The sequence below is a fragment of the Pocillopora damicornis genome, chromosome 13, assembly GCF_964200805.1.
Source record: "Pocillopora damicornis chromosome 13, jaPocDami1.2, whole genome shotgun sequence".
Taxonomy (NCBI): domain Eukaryota; kingdom Metazoa; phylum Cnidaria; class Anthozoa; order Scleractinia; family Pocilloporidae; genus Pocillopora; species Pocillopora damicornis.
The window spans coordinates 4,084,410-4,100,740 of NC_142682.1; the positions used below are offsets into that span (position 1 = coordinate 4,084,410).

At 39.3% G+C, this 16,331-nt stretch overlaps 3 protein-coding genes across 3 annotated transcripts; all 3 read right to left on the reverse strand.

The window, feature by feature from the left end:
* Positions 1-369: 369 nt before the first annotated feature.
* LOC149035044 (putative Ras-related protein Rab-33) lies at positions 370-4,053 on the reverse strand. The gene is made up of 2 exons (XM_089191229.1): positions 3,530-4,053; positions 370-2,424 (listed from the first exon to the last, which is right to left on the reverse strand). Exons 1-2 carry the CDS (start codon positions 3,737-3,739, stop codon positions 1,888-1,890), a joined length of 747 nt encoding a protein of 248 aa, XP_089047355.1. The 5' UTR covers positions 3,740-4,053; the 3' UTR covers positions 370-1,887.
* A 1,813-nt stretch (positions 4,054-5,866) lies between these two features.
* On the reverse strand, positions 5,867-7,269 carry LOC113678115 (5-hydroxytryptamine receptor 1E-like). The gene has a single exon (XM_027194983.2). It carries the CDS (start codon positions 7,118-7,120, stop codon positions 6,017-6,019), a length of 1,104 nt encoding a protein of 367 aa, XP_027050784.2. The 5' UTR covers positions 7,121-7,269; the 3' UTR covers positions 5,867-6,016.
* A 1,684-nt stretch (positions 7,270-8,953) lies between these two features.
* Positions 8,954-15,626, reverse strand: LOC113678114 (uncharacterized). Its single transcript, XM_027194982.2, has 2 exons — positions 15,000-15,626; positions 8,954-11,738 (listed from the first exon to the last, which is right to left on the reverse strand). Exons 1-2 carry the CDS (start codon positions 15,379-15,381, stop codon positions 9,727-9,729), a joined length of 2,394 nt encoding a protein of 797 aa, XP_027050783.2. The 5' UTR covers positions 15,382-15,626; the 3' UTR covers positions 8,954-9,726.
* Positions 15,627-16,331: the final 705 nt, after the last annotated feature.

Below are 16,331 nucleotides of genomic sequence, written 5' to 3' on the forward strand. Positions count from 1 at the left end.
AAAAATGACCTGCCTGGAGAGCGATGTTGCTTGTTTAGTACCTTAAATTCAGTAAGATACAAACAGAATCATTTTGAATAAAATAATTGTGGCTTGCACCCTATATACTGCATTCAGTTATCAACACTCATCAGTTCCATTTTGAGGTGGAACGGCACTAAAGGATTGCTTGTAAGATCTTGCTTAGCATTTCTAGGGATTGAAGAATGAAAATTAAACAGATGAGATGAGAAACAAACTATACTCCCTAAAATCAGTTGACAGAAAGTGACCATTGGGACTGAAAATGCTGAGGGTGGGGAGAGGGAAGGGGGTGATGAGACAAAGAGGGGTTAATGAGGCAACAAGGAGACATCAATCAAGTCAAGAGCATGGCAAATCATTTAATTAAAACAAATTTATAATTTCCTAAATAGCTATGATACATATGCAATGGATTTAATCTTTTAATTCAACTCTCATGGTTACTCCTTTTGAAATTTCATTTATGAAATATGTAATTATTGACAATAATTTTTATTTGATCTTTGTTGATGGTTATTTATACTTTTGAGCAGCACCAATAGTATAAAATCTACAATGTAAATATAACATAGCATTACCTGAGTTACTTCATATTAGGAAGTGATATATTACTTATAAAGATGAAGCTATCACTACCAACAAACAACAATTTGTTAACACAAGGAGCACCTAACTTTTTCAAATCCCAAAATCTCTTTCATCAATTCTCCCTCCTGTCTGAAAATATTTCTTATAATGTCAGTACTGAGAATGCAGTGTTCAATCAAATTATGTCTCCTGCATGATATTTTCCTCTATTCTCCACAACTGACTTCTAGAAAATATATTGATTTTGTAGGGGGAAGTGAAATTACTAAATATCTCTAGGTTAATTTTACTATTAAAGGCATACAGTTTCAAGCATACAATTCTTACTTTTAGGGAATTATCCAAAGACACATTGGAGATTATCTAGTAAAACAATTAACATAATCTGTAAATCTCCACTGGAATGATAACTCGTTTTGAAAACTAATGTGAGAGTTATTTACAAGTTAATCAATTAAACTGTTTGTGCTATTGGTGTACTGAATACTAAATCACAGCCTGCAGCTTATTTGTATATCTGTTTCATGCAATAGCACTATTCCTTTTATCTGGAAACTAATGTTTTTGGTGGCATAATTAAAAAAAAGATGGAAGTTTGATTTCAAGATAAACACAAAGTAGTAATAGAATTATGGTAAGTTCTTGTTTCAGTGTACCAATCAAAGAGAAATATTGGGCCAGTTATTTCAAAAAGGTTCAGCAGCCTGAACAACATTGAATTTTTATTCTTGAATTAAAAAAAAAGACATAGATTTTTGAGAAAAAAATTAAAGGAAGCTTAACAGTTATTGCTAAATAAAACATTTGAGTTCTTCAGTGACCCATAATATAGTCCCCTTCACCACACTTGAAATATTGAGATCCCATAATGGACTCAAACTGTAACCTAAGAAAGCCTTTTTAATTAACTGGACCATGTGGTTTGACATAAATCATGCTCACACTGAACATTCAAATTATTAAACAGTCAATCACCAGTGAATGGTGATCTAGGTTCACTTGCCTGTGAATGCTTATTATTTCACATAGTCACAATGAGATAATTTTTACTCAGAAATCAAAGGCAAATCTTAAGATAGCCTTTAATTATAACCCCAGCTAACAAAAACAGACAACCCCACAACAATGTTACTGTGAATATGAACCCTGAATTTGGAACATTGAAAGGAAATATTTTTTCTGCTTGACACTTCATAGCACAAGTATTAAATTTTTACAACCTAAAACTATTGCAAACTTCAGAGCCTGAAAGCAAACTTAACTCAAAGTCTCAATTTACGTGGATTCACAACAATTTTTCCTGTGTTCTCCTGACTGATTCTTGAGTTTAATTCTCTTCTGTGAACCTCTGAATCTTCCTGATCTAGTTTTTGATTTGGTGCTTTGGCTATTGGAATCTTCACTTGTATAACGAAGTGGCCGATCCATAAAAGTTTTGGACTTAACAAGTTTGTGAGCAAGAGTTATAAAGATGGACTCAATTGTCTCCAGTTCTTCATCATTCTTGGTTGAAATTTCCCACATTGGCATATTGTGAAGATCAGCAAATTTTCTTGCTTCGTTTGAATTGATTGTTCTCTCATGAATAAGATCGCATTTGTTACCAATCATAAGTTTCGGAACTGAGCAGCCCTCACCATCAATTTCAGTGAGTCCATAATGATCATATTCCTGTAACCAGGTTTCTAAAGCCCTGAATGAGCCTTCCCTTGTGATGTCATACATGAAAATAACAGCACTCACATTCCTGTAGTAATGAACAACCATGCTTTTACGAAATCTCTCTTGACCAGCAGTGTCCCATATTTGTAACTGCAACCAATCACATTAAAAGTTTAGTCATTTTAGTATGAAATGTATGTCCCAGAGAGTTGTTGATGATAAAAAATTATAGAAAAATTGCCATAAGAAGGCCATAAATGAGTGCTTGCAAGGCTGTAAAAAGCCAAAAAAGCTTGTGAACTGAGATGCAGGATGGATAAAATGTACATTTATCATTGACCAAGCATGAGGTCAAGATGACTGGATGATAAACAATTTATTATAAAGCAAAAAGATTTAAGAATCAAGAATGACTTGATTATTTTCAAGTGCTGGGAAAATGCCAGTTTTTTTTTTAGCAAAATAAACTCACAAAGATTGTTTATTTTTTCTTTGTTTAGATTGCCTTCTGCCATTTTATTTGACTCCATAGCCAAAATTGTCCAAAAGTAGGTGAGAGTAGCAACACAAGAGTAGAACACAAGATTTGCTTCATCTTGCCCATAGGCACAGACAGCCATATTCATGAAACAAAAGAAAATCTTGAATAAGATATAAAGTGGTAGTCATGATATGCTTATTGATGGAGTCAGTCTGAACCAAATTTCGAACCAACAGATACCTAGCAATTTCCTTGTGGAATATTGGCACAATCTGGGATGGTGAGGAGCAGTGAAATCTCCCCTGGCTAAGGATCTTCCATGCACCTTTAATTTTAGCACAAATAATTCAAGCAGGCTGTCTATCCTTCCATCTGGGTGAATCTCAGTTCGAAAGGAACTTGATAACAATTATTGCTGTTGATGCAGCATATTTAATGTTCTTCTGGTTGGTTTGGAATCTAAACAATTTATTATTAAAGTGGATTATTGAAAGCTACTCATCTCTAATGCTTTATAAGAATAATTGGTTGATCCATGTTGCAAGATCTATCCATTCACGTCTTATGAGTAATTGCACCAAGTGTATTGTTTCCTATGTTAATGCATGCATGTATCCTGAAACTTTATTGAGAAACACCGAACAAGATAGAAATCAAGACGTGACACTCCAAGTACACGAAATAGACGTGAATTGTGAGAGATTTTAAAAAGGAATTAATCCACAAGCACAAAGAACCGCAAGAAGACCTGCTGGAATAAGCATTTCAACTCACCCGAACGCTCGACCCGTTTATTGTAAGCGATCTCTCCCAGAAGTCAACCCCAATTGTTGCTTCTGTCCTTTCAGGAAATTTCCCCGTGGAAAATCGATGAGCGAGGCAAGTCTTTCCGACGCCACTGTCGCCGATTATTATGATCTTGAACACTTGTTCTTTAGCTGATACTTCACGTTCTGCATCTTCGTCTTCTTTGTCGTGAAACATAACGTAGTTGTGGTAATGTTGAGGAAATAATTTCAGTTATAAATCTTGGATACAGGCGAGAAAAGACTAGGTGATCATAGGGATCTAACTTCACTGTGTCACGCACGAATTAGAGCATTCGTCGAGGAATTTCCTACCGGAAACAGAAATTCCTTCCATCAAAAATTAAAACAGTGGATTTTTCAATAAAATGTGAATGCCGGTAGGAGATGGAAAAGGAAAATAAACAAGTTAGCAGCGATATTCGTGCCTACGTACTGTTTTCACGGGCCGATATTAATTCTGGAATTGTTGCCAAATTAAGCAGTGCCAAATATGGGGAAGCAGCCGCAGCTCGCGATTATTCGGGGCTCACAATGCGCTCATAGCGCGATGCTTGTATGATACTATAAGAAAGTAATTTTGAATGGATTTTCAAAAGACCGAGTTGTTTCATCCTAGCCGGGGGAATTCGATCTCAAGCGATATTGTCCCTTTTTTTTTTTTTAAGATCTACACCACCAAGACCTAGCCCTTAATGTTCTCAAGTTCTAGGACTGAAGTTTAACTTAAGAAAAAAAATGTTTCATATCAGGAGCCATTACTTATTGAACTCCTGATGATATACAGTCCTTCCTGAGACTTCACTAGCCTGCGAAGTCAGCGCTTTTGTGTGTGCTTTGGAGCTTTGAGCGGTCTCAAACTCGTACTCGCAACTCGGGCGCTTAAATCATCGCCAGCCACTGGCTAGGATCGGAAGGTTTCTGATATCCAAGTGAACCTCCCTCGGTCTTACTACTTTTGTTGTAAAACGACCTGTGCGGCCCCGCGCGCGCACTCCCATTGAGAACCATAGTAAAAGCTGACGTGTGAAATGCCGGACGGGTTCACGTGAGCTGGTCCGGAAAAGCCGTCCGGCTCCACATTCACACCGCTCTTTTGCATTTCCCAAGAGCGTAAATTGAAATTAGATGAAGTATGAGCTTCTTGTTCTAACTCAGAGATAAAAGGGAAAAATTTTGATTGTAGAAAGTTTTTACTAATTGTCTAGAGTCTACCTTTCTTTGCATACAAGTAAGTCCTATTCGAGGTAAACAAATTTCCAAAAAATTTACAACTCTTGGTATTCATATCATGATAACATGGTCGGGACGGACGGGAAAATATTTGGCCCTCGGTCATGAAGCAGAAACCTCGTTGAGCTCGGTCACTACGTCATAACCTCTAGCCAAAAATTCCTTGTCCGGCTCTCCCGCTCAGTCGTTAGGGACCTTAAGCAGTAAGGAAGGCAACGCCAAGGAAAACTTCGATTAAAAAATGAATTTCTGCCTTTAATTAGAATTTAATAAGCTGCATGTGTCAGCTTCAGCATAACGTAGAAAAGAAGCGTAGAGTTCTAAATGGAAATTAAAATAATTTGCTGTCGCGGTTTCGGTTCGCAGACGACGCAAAGTGTGGTGATTTCACGTTGTTAGGGACCTTAAGCAGTCAGGACGGCAACGCCAAAGAAGACTTCGACTAAAAAGTGAATTTCTGCCTTTAATTAGAATTTCAAAAATGGCTGCACGTGTTTACCGTCTCATACGTCGCCACACCTCAACCTCAGCATAACGTATAAAAGAAGCGTTGAGCTCCAAATGGAAATTACAAAAATTTGCCGTCGCGGTTTCAGTTCGCTGACGACGCAAATTGTCGTGATTTCACGTTGTTGTTTTGCATAGGACGGCTAAGAAATGTACAAAGTTTTAAAACGCACGTGTTGAGCTATTGTTCTGCCAATTACTGATCTTTCGTTTTTCCATGTCCTCGTTGCCGTCGCGGTCGTGGTTTGCTTAAGGTCCCTGTTGTTTTGCATAGGACGGCTAAGAAATGTACAAAATTTTAAAACACGCGTGCTGAGCTATTGCTCTGCCAATTAGATCTTTAGTTTTTCCATGTCCTCGTTGCCGTCGCCATCGTGGTTTGCTTAAGGTCCCGAATGAGTACCCCATCTGTTATTGCCGGTAGGAAGAAATATTCTGTTTACCTCTATCAAGATAATATAGTCAAAATTCTCTTGCCTCTGTCCAGTTTTTGTGATCGTGCAACCCATAAGTGGTCCATAATCCAATAGGTATCGTGATTAAAAAATTAACAATAATGAAACAATTTTTTAGCATTTTTCAGTTTATTTTTCATATTCATTTTAAAACGCGCGTGCTGAGCTATTGCTCTGCCAATTAGATCTTTTGTTTTTCCATGTCCTCGTTGCCGTCGCCACCTTAGTTTGCTTAAGGTCCCTAATGAGTACCCCATCTGTTATTGCCGGCTCGATCTGTTCACAGAAAATCTCCCGCGAAATTTCTTCGTAGCTGATATCAAAGCGCTCCTGAACTGTTTGTACTTCCAGGTATAAATGAGAGGATTTAAGCAGCTATTTGTATAACCCAGCCACAGAAAAATCAAACTCACTTTGGGGTTGATTTTTTCCTGTTTTAGGATGTCTAGTAACAATTTTACACAGAAAGGAGTCCAGCGAAAAAAGTACGCCCCGATCACGGTAAGGAAACTTTTTGCTGTTCGAATGTCGGATGCGTGGGAGCGGTGTCCCCGAGTTTGTCTATTGTTTGAAGCAATAGGAGCGAAAATTTCGAAAGTTTTCCTTGGTGTTTCTATTCGAGAAGTCGACGAATATGAAATATCCTTCATTTGCAGTGGTTGAAATTTTTCACTTGACATGCAATTGGGAAAATTCTGAACGTTTATCCTCCGAACGTGTGAACGCGCGATTCCGAATATTTTCCAGTAGCAAACTGCCATTACAGTCAGTGCGAAACAGTATGTTAGCCCTAACACTGCGATGGCGAAGACGAGAGATCCACTTGATCCAGACCAGTCTTTTTCAATATCGCAGTTATCCAGATTAGGGATGAAACAGAAATATGAACTTAGGCCGAATTTTGGCGGAAGAGCACAGAACATAGCATAAAGCCAGACAAGCAAAGACGCCGCCACGGCTTTTCTCGGGCTAACAAAAGATATGTATTTGAATGGTTTCGCAATCGCAAACCATCGGTCGAACGATAGTAGCTGCAAGTTCATGATGGAACAAATACAAAATAGAAAGTTTGCAAAGCCGATAAACTCCTTAAATTTGAATCCGAGTCGAAAGCCGCCACTCATTAAGGTGTCCAATGTCGTTGGGATTACAGTGAAGGCAACAAACAGATCGGCGAGCGCCAAGTTTACCACAAACCAGTTTGATTCCTTCTGACGAAGCTGCCTCGTGCGCGCAATAACTATCACAACCAAGAAGTTGCCGGTAACCGCCAGGAAATTGACCACAAAAAGGGCAATGAAAGAAATGATTTTTTCTGAAGAAGACCAACTTGCGGTGAGAATTCCTGAGCGATTACAGGACATAACGGCGGCGAAGTTTTCTTCTCACTCTTTCGGAAAAACGCAACATACAATTAATTGTCCCGCTGGAAACCCCGACAAAGTTCACACCCTGTTGTTTTTAATCTTCAAGAATACAGCTGCCATTTCAGTAGGAAAATTGTAAAGGCGACAGTCGCCCCAGCAACTTCAAAATCTGCGTGATTTTTGCTTGTCGTTGACTATGTAGTTCTTGGCAGGACTTCAAGTAAAAATAAAAATACCCGAGAGCTTGTCATAACATGTCGTCAGCTCCCACTTATAAAAACTTATGGCATTAAAAATGATTTAAATTCAAGTACCCGCTGAGTTCCATAAAAAGAGGAAATTTCAATGAGCTATTAGACAGATATTTTTGCGTTTTCAATGCAGTAAATAAATCAGCCTTCTGACGGATGCGAATAGTTCGTTTGTTTCACTTAATTGAGCTGTTGTAACTGTTCTCCTCGTCAAACAGAAATGATTTTGCAATTGGGGTTTTCGAGCGATATTCACACGGTAGAAATCAATGGAAAGGCAAGCTGTACTTGTGTTTCCTTACAAGGTAAATAGTTTATCGTATCAGGTGCGGGATGATCATGGAAAAGACTGGATCAAATCCTGTTTATGTAAATAATCCTATTTTTTATTCTCACTCAAATGGAAACAGTTGTTAGTCACATAAATGAACTTCTTAAATTTATGATGAAAACAAAAGTCAAAATGGCAGATTGTATACGTGAATGTAATTGTTTATAGATTTGTTCAAACATAATATAAATTTCAAACAAATATAATTTTCCGGTGTTTACTTAAGAAATGATATCGAAGAAAAATCATCTTTTGTTTTTATCATTTTCTATGAACATTGCCCTGCAGACTAAAGGGAAACAATTACAAGTTTAATATCGAGATACTTGGGCTAATTTTTTCGCTCAGTAAACTTGTATTGGAAAACGAGCCTCTATGAAAGCACAACCCAAGGTTATCAGGGCCAGCACAGAATTTTCTCCAGTCGAGGGGCTTAAGCGCGACTGAGAAAGCGATACCCAAGTTCCGATGCTCCCCGTAGAAAACATTTTGATCTGAATTCCACCAGGGGACAAGTACGACATTATTTATAACCTGGGGTGGGCGGGTGGGTTTGTGTGTGGGTGGTGGGGGTGGGGGAGGATTTTTGGACTTCAGGGTGGATCACAAGATTTTCAGGGTGAACGGAGGGGAATCAGTCGACGCTGACAGAGTACATAGGAGGGGTGGGACTATAGAAAATTAACTGCCAAATAACAGCCAATGAGGGGGGATCAGGTAAATTTTATCATAAAATAGCCAAAAATCTCCGACCCCCCTCCCCACCTCCCCCCCCCCCCACCCCTTCATTGGCGACAAATAATTACCAGTCCCAAACTTCCTCTAAATTGACAGGAAATAGATTTTAAAATAGCAAACGAAATCTTAAAAGGTGAACGTTCCATATTACATTTAACTACCCTTCGTCAGTCCAAAAATTTAAAATTTCTGATCACTCCCAGGAAATCTCCTTCACTGACAGCGCTACTGCTATTTATTGTTTGATACATCAAGACTCCAACGATTTTCGCCTGAATTGCAGTTAACGTAACGGTGTATAAACGCGAATGGGAATAATAATTTACAAAATTATTTATAAAGTTTATCCCACTTGCAAAATAACTGAAGCCAGAGGTTGAGAAATATAATGCCAAAATATCTCAGATTTCTGCGACCTGAAAAATTGTCGGCAATGTCAAGAAAGAAAAGGTCTATGCTATAAAAGGAGGACTAGAACTCGTGGAGAAGGGGAGAAAAAAAATCCGCACCTTGCTCTTTTTGACAATATATTTTGCCTTCTACAACTGTGACAAGCAACTTCAGTTAATACTGATGTTTAACGAGCTCAAGATTTCTATTGTGGTAGGGTTGACGAAGACGAAGAAAGAAGCAACTATTACGAATACAAATCGAGAGCAAATGATCTAATTCTTTTCTTTAATTCTGCTAGTCTTTCAAAACTTATAAATACGACAGGCTCATATCGTTTTTCATTTTGTTTACAACCGCACGCTGTTTTGCTTCTTACCAGTACTCCCCCGCCTATCATAGAATAGATAACAAGTATAGTTTAGCCAATCAGGTTGCAGCATTTATGATATCTACTGTAGTTTACTTTAGTATCAAATATCTGTTTTCAAAATTTTCTGAAAATGTGCTCCTTTTGTCTATTATCATCATCACCATTTCCCAAAAAAGCTTCAACAAGAATCATTAAAAAATCACTTTCAAAATCATTTTAAGAATATTCTCTATTTTTCTACCGATAAACCTCTCTAGAAACCTAAATCATTTCATTTGAATACAAAATTTGACGTACTAAATTCTATCAGACTACAAAATCATCGAATTTAATTATTTTTTTTACCTCGCGTCGAATTCAGCAAATCTCCGAGAAGGCAAAAATAATCTTCGTTGGCACAACATGCCATAGGAACACGACAGATGTATTTTTTCCCATGATTAACTAGTCGATTCCTCTTTTTTGATAAAAAACTGCAATCACTTCTAGCTTCAAGTATCAGTACCAGCCTTAATATTTATTAAATAATACCAATAAATGTTAAACTATCATTAACAGTATCCTCGGTGATTTTTTTGTAAAGGCCCTGTGTTCTGTCTTCATTTTCGTTCCTAGTCTCCGTGCACCAGTCACGCTCTTCAGTTAGAGTCAATTCGGAAGCTGATGTTGACGACATCTCTTCTATGCAAATGAATTCACTGCTGACACCATTTGATGGTGCATCGCGGGCTTGCTGAAAAGTGCAGTTTGGCTGAGAGACTGGAGTGTAAAATTTGGCTTCTCCGCCAGCATTTTTTACATTGCCATTATTCAAGCAATTTTTGCCTTTGTCAGCGAGTTTGCTCGTATCATACAATATAGGCGAAGAGAAATCGGTGCGTGGCGGTGGTTTCTCTCGAGGAGTTCCGCTCTGAGGCAAAGCTGATGGTTGTTTCTGCTGCTTCCGGGCGAACGTACCGGGTGCAGTCCTCTTAAGCGAAGCAGGTAAGTGTTTGGCTGGGACATGGTACCTGACTCCTTTAGGAACAGTTGTCACACGCACGACTTTACTCGGAGGGGAGGTGTAGCCCGGGGTATTTCTCGCCAACAGCTGCTGCAGAGGAGACTCATAATGTGACCCGATCGTTTGGCGATTGGAAAACCGACGGTTTGGAAGCTTCACTGCGCCTGGTTCCGTGAAAGACTTGCTCCGCATCACAGGGATACGGGCATGATTTGAGTTTTCTTTTAAACGAGGAGCACTCGAGGGAGAAGCGCATGACCGAGGGATACTGGAAGGTGACAGTGACCCTTCTATCTTCCTGGGGATTTCTCTTGTGATGGGGCTGTTTCGTGATAGCGGTTGCTGTTGAGACGCATTCATGGGTCTGATAATTCCCATATTGTACGAATTTGGTTGAGAGATATGGATTGTTCGTCTCCCTGGTGTGTTCCGAATGATGTCTCCGTAGTTCATTCTTGGGCGTAGTCGGTCCCAAGTCACAGGAGCACCCTCGGTCGAAATCTGACGAGCGACTCTGGTTGCTGTGCTTGGAGCAGTGAACGAATTGCTTCGCATGACAAGCTGGGGGCGTTTTTCTGTGGCGGAAAAGGACTTACTTCTGCCAAGCTCCTGGAGATTTGGAGTCGGCGTTTTGGGTTTTCGTTCGTTGGACTCTTGAAGCTTCGGAAGTGGCGCAGACAAAGGTGAATGGCCCGCCGGAGCAGACAAAGTCCTTTTAAATCTGAGTTGTTGGAGAACACTTTTTTCGTTTCTCATGAGGGAGGGCGACATGTCCTCTGGAGGAGCAAGCGGTGCTTGAAGGGGAGAGGTGGGTAGAATGTTTGTCTCCTGTATTGTATCTTCAGATACCTCTGCAGAGGAAAGGGTTTTGCCTTTGATAAAACAGGATATCTGATTGAGTACACCTTTCTTTTGTTTCTTTGGCTTCTTATTTGTTCCTTCGCTGCTTGTCTCACTCGCTGTTTCACTCGGAGGCTTTGTTGTCTCTTCCTGTGTATGCGGCGTCAACGACTTCCCATCACTGGCTTCTTTAGTCTCAGTGCTAGATCCTGAAGCTTTTCGCTCCAATTTGGCCTCCTCTCTGCTCTTATCGTTTTCTTTTTCCTTCTCCTTAACATTATCCTCTACTTTTCCTTTACCTTTTTTCTTACTTTTGTCATTTTTCGCTGATTTTCCTTTTGAAATGACTTCACACGCCACGCACTTCGATTCTTTCGCGTTTTGAACCTCGCCATTTTCTTTTGGCACGTCTATGGGTTTGTTAAAAGGGTTATGACCGTTCACAAAGTATCCATTACCTGTGTGGTAAATTCTACGTTCCTTGATCAGAATTCCTAGGCAGTCATGAATCACATTGAGTTTCGGCACGTGTACGTATTGGTAAGTTCTTGCCAGGTATTCCGCGATCGATTGCTGTGTGGCTGTCAACTGACTGCTATTCAAGGCAGCTATGGTTTCCATCAGAGACTTGGTTAATGGAAGGAATGGAGCTTGCTGGATAACTTCCATACCAACAGAGCTTACAGCGCCTGGGGAGAGTAATGTTTGAAGCGCGTGAGAAAAGTTGAAACGAATAACTTCCCGCTAAAAACTTTTTAAGATTATGGGTGTGAATTGATGAACCGGTGAAGGGAGGCGCGCGGGGTGTGTGTGGGGTTGAGGGGAGGGGGGGGGGTAGTTAAAGAGCATGTGATCCCCTCTTGGTCGAGAAAACGACTTGAATTATAATGAAACAGCCGGAAAATTGCCAACCGGACGAGAGTGTAGCACTTATTTCATGACCACCCTTCTCAATGTGGCTCTGTTGCTCCATGGGAGAGAGGCTAAGTGTGCTACACTTTTTGTTTTCGAATAATCCTAGTATTTCTGTAAAAATTTTACCCTTTTAATTTTTTAATCACTACTCGAACTTAGCTTTGTACTGAGTATCGACTATCGAAGCTCTTTGCAACTGCATGGACTGGGAACGAGAGAATCAACTGTCATAATGATGGCTTCAAGTAAAGAAAGGCAAGTACTCCCAAGGAAATCTATTATCGGTCTTGAATCGACAAAGGTGAAAAACTTTCATCACAGCAACATGTATTTATCAGGATAAAATATGGGACAGAGGGGGAGGTTTTGCAGTTTCGAAATTTTCAAACGGTTCGCTGACTTTTCATTTATCGAATGAAAGAAAAAAAAGCAATTGAGGAACATCACAGACAGAGTCGGTATCGCATGAACACTATCCAATTCACAAGTTCAATTTCGCTGCAGTTATTTTTAAGATGATGCAGCGCGGATGGCACGAGAAGAAAACTCACGTGCGTGCAAATCGTATCCGCGCGCGCTCGTGTACGTGGGAGAAGGGCACGCGCGTGTACGTGGAAGTGTAGTAAACACAATTTATTTCAAGTTACCTTTTCTTCTCTATTTTTCCTTTGTTTTGCATAGGTTAAAAGAAAAATTAGTTTGACAAGAATTAAGTACCATTATTTCCTGCTTATTACCATACTAGTTCACTGCTGAAATTTTAAATAGGCTTTTCTTGAATTTGCGCACCGGTGTTACATTTCATGAACACGAAAACTCAGCTAGAGTTGATGTGACGGAGAGCAGATAAAATAAAACGGAAACAATTATTTAAAATTGAAAAAAAGAGCTCCTCTCTTTCCATTGCTCATATCTTCGGAGCAAATTACCGAAAAAAAGTGAAAATTCTTAATATCGCTCATAGCCAGCCGAAATGTAAACACCAATTTGTTTAGATGTTTTCTAGAACAACTACAGCGCATTAGGAAAAATACTTAGTAAATTACTGCAAAGCTTAAGGTTTACAGGAATAGTATCTTTCCCAAACCGAAAAAAATTTAAACAATGCAGTTTCATCAGCAGAACAAAATCGGACTCTGGTCCAAAACTTTTCAGTTTTTCTCTGAAAACATTGCGTGCTGCAGTGAACATTTGCGCTCAAAACGAATTCTCTTCTAATCATCTTGCTATAAAATTATTCCTTGTTCCTCTCAGCATGAAAGTTCCTTTTACTTTGTTTTGACTAAATTTTATTTTTCTTCCCATTAGTTGGTCCGCCCACTGTCTTAGCAGGTCATGCACGGCAGAAGACAAAGACTGCTCACTTAAAATCGTTAAAGCGAACACAATCCTTCTTGCACTTGTTCAAATTTTCCTTCTCATTCGGGAGGCTTTTAAAACAAAATTCTCATCTACTTTGATGCTGAAAATAACTGCAATTCAAACTTGAGGAGAAATCCCTGTGAAGTTCCATAAAAAGTTACGATAAAAATAACATGATAAAATCAAGTGAGATTCTTACCTCCCGCCAGTTTTCATTTAATATTCGAGACATTATGTCTTCTGCAAATGCAGTTTGCTTTTTGCTTGTACCATGTTTGATGCTATTGTGTACTTAAGAGTACAGATAGATGTTTTTAGTTTGTGTGACATTCCTTTCAAAAAAACACAATTGGATTTGAACAGGAAAGATCCTGTTAATCCTAGCTTTCGGCGAAAAACTCACTAGAAAAGCATGACTTCCGGCTGGAAAGAATGGCAAAGGTTTTGCAAATGAGCAGTGTGCGACAACTACTTCGCTTGATCAACATTTGAATCGCAGAGCGAAATGAAACAATGTGCTACCCTGCTATCAGTCCAAGAGTGAAAGAAAACTAATAAAGAGTGATTCTAGTATCGTATTCTTTTGTATCGGTGAACTGTTTAACTCATTCAAAACATCAAGAACACGGCTTATTAAAGATATCACGCGTGGAAACGCTTAAATATCCCTTTCTTTGTCATTTCTCAAAGCCTTCATTGACAATAGCCGTCACAATAGACAAATGAACTTAATTTTGGACTCAGACGTTGATCATATGTTTATCAAATAGAAAGTCTCCGGAGTTGTTTTAGTTTCTTCGTTGTAGCTTTAAAAGCCTGAAGCAGTCAGAACCGTGTTTCATGTCGAAAACAGTTTGGTTGTTTGAGGGACATAACTGCGACAGATTCACGGGTGAAATCATCCATGTAAAAACTTATTTATCAATCGGAAGCCCGCAGCTTTTCTTCTCCAGTCAAGCAAAACCTCTTGTCCCTAATGGAAAATTCAAATGAGCCAAAACCAAAATAGTAAAATGCATCAGAAGCACATGTTATCTGGAACTATCTTAAAACGATATATTTCTGGTCAGTTTAAAAGCGTGTTAATTATTAATCTGTGTAATTTTGAAGACGTTACAAAGAAGTAACTGCATTAGCAAGTGAATCCAGAACAGCGAACTAGATCGTAGTAGAGTGTTTTGAGTTAAATGCACTACATTGTTTTCGCATAAAGCTAAGGTTGGCACGGCAAGAACATTCTGGCGAACTCATATTGAGAAATAACAGAACTGTAATATTGTACGACCGGCTATCTGCACTTATGTCATCGGTTGTATTATATACACCTGCTCTGAGAATCTACTTGTTTGCCTATAACAACTCGCTAACTGTCTGCGCGTAGATCAAACGATTTACAGCGTTTTTTCCCTCTCCACAGATCAGGATGTCAGAACAAGTTCCCCTGAGGGATGTGTTGCGGTGCTCAAAACATGATAAGTTTTGAATGCGAGTAGGTTTCGGCAGTCTAATTAAACGCAAATTACGTTGAGGAACACTTAGCAATAATTCTAGGTATCAGTTTCTGAGGAAAGCCCCGCAAAGCTGATTGACGAGTTCATGAAAGCGTTTTTATCTCGACTGATCGCAATCTGAAAAGCAAAGAAAAACTACTTGGATGACTGAAATAAACTTACCTATATCTTTGATTATAAAATTATCCGGGCTCCGGAGAAAATGGCGTCTCCAAGCCTCCTTGATCACTTCAACATCTTCATGTGGTCCTTTGATCAGTAAAGTGAACGGAAAAACCCAGCCTTTCAGCCGAATCTCGCTCAAACTCTCCGTTAGCCTTGTTAGCATTGTAGATTTGTTCGCCTCTTTGAATTCGTGGAATAATTCTAATCCGTTGAGTTGATGCGACGGTTTAGGATCGCCGCTTTCAGACGAGTCGTCTCTGCGAATATTTTCGCAGTTGTGTACTGTTGATGTCGGTCGAAATACGATCGCTAAGACATTGCTGAGGACAATCGAGCACTTTGGAGTCCTGTCCCGCATCGATTTGGTATTCAAACTCATTCCTCAAAAGGAAATTTGGAGTTTCCTTGCTAAGTGATCTCGCGGTAACATGAACTTGACTTGGAGCAAGCACACTGTTATTAGTTTTGTAATTCACATATCTGTTAGTGGTTTACAGGAACCATCAATCACAGAACGAGATAGTTCAAACAAATGCAAATTTTCAAAACAAAGGCCGCAGTGAACGTGAACGTGTCTAGCGATGACAAAAGTACACCGACTCAAAACTCATGAATAAATTTATCAACAAGATTATCACGCGGGCCACAGAACGTCAGAATACCACAAAATAACAAGTCAAGCGGTCAAGTGGGCCCGACATAGGTATTATTGTGGTGAAAAAAAATATTAGCGTCGAATTGGCGCCTCTTAAATAGTCATTATAGACATATTCCTCTGTCTATATAATGACTCGTATCAAATGAATCAACCTTTTCCTCACATTGCTCGCGTGCGTGTTTCATACGTGTGTACACGCGTGGCATATTAATCGCACCAAGATTAAACTCTTAGCCCCTTTATCACGTAGCAATGGGTACGAATTTTAAGCGCAGCTTAACCGAAATAAAGCTATTTATGTGACGTAATAGCTAATTTAGCTGGAAAGAGAGCAGTTATTTTTTTTTTAACACGGTGTTTTCCACGCAATAGAAACTCAAACTCGCGCGTTTGCGTCCCATGGGAAATATCTCAAGATCCCGCAAAAATCAAGGGCGATAGTCCTAGCTAAAAATCATCTGTCGCATTTTTAACCTCAGAACTAATATGAGCAATTCTGTTTTCATAAGAAATACGCTAAACCACAGATTTCCGGCGTCAATGAGCATAAACGGCACAAAATAAGTTGAAAAACTACCAGTAAGATTTAATGGTTTACAACGAGGCGCGCTCATTTAGCTGTCTTTCTTAATGTTGATCTTTGGACTGCGAGCATGGAAACGATTCTTGTC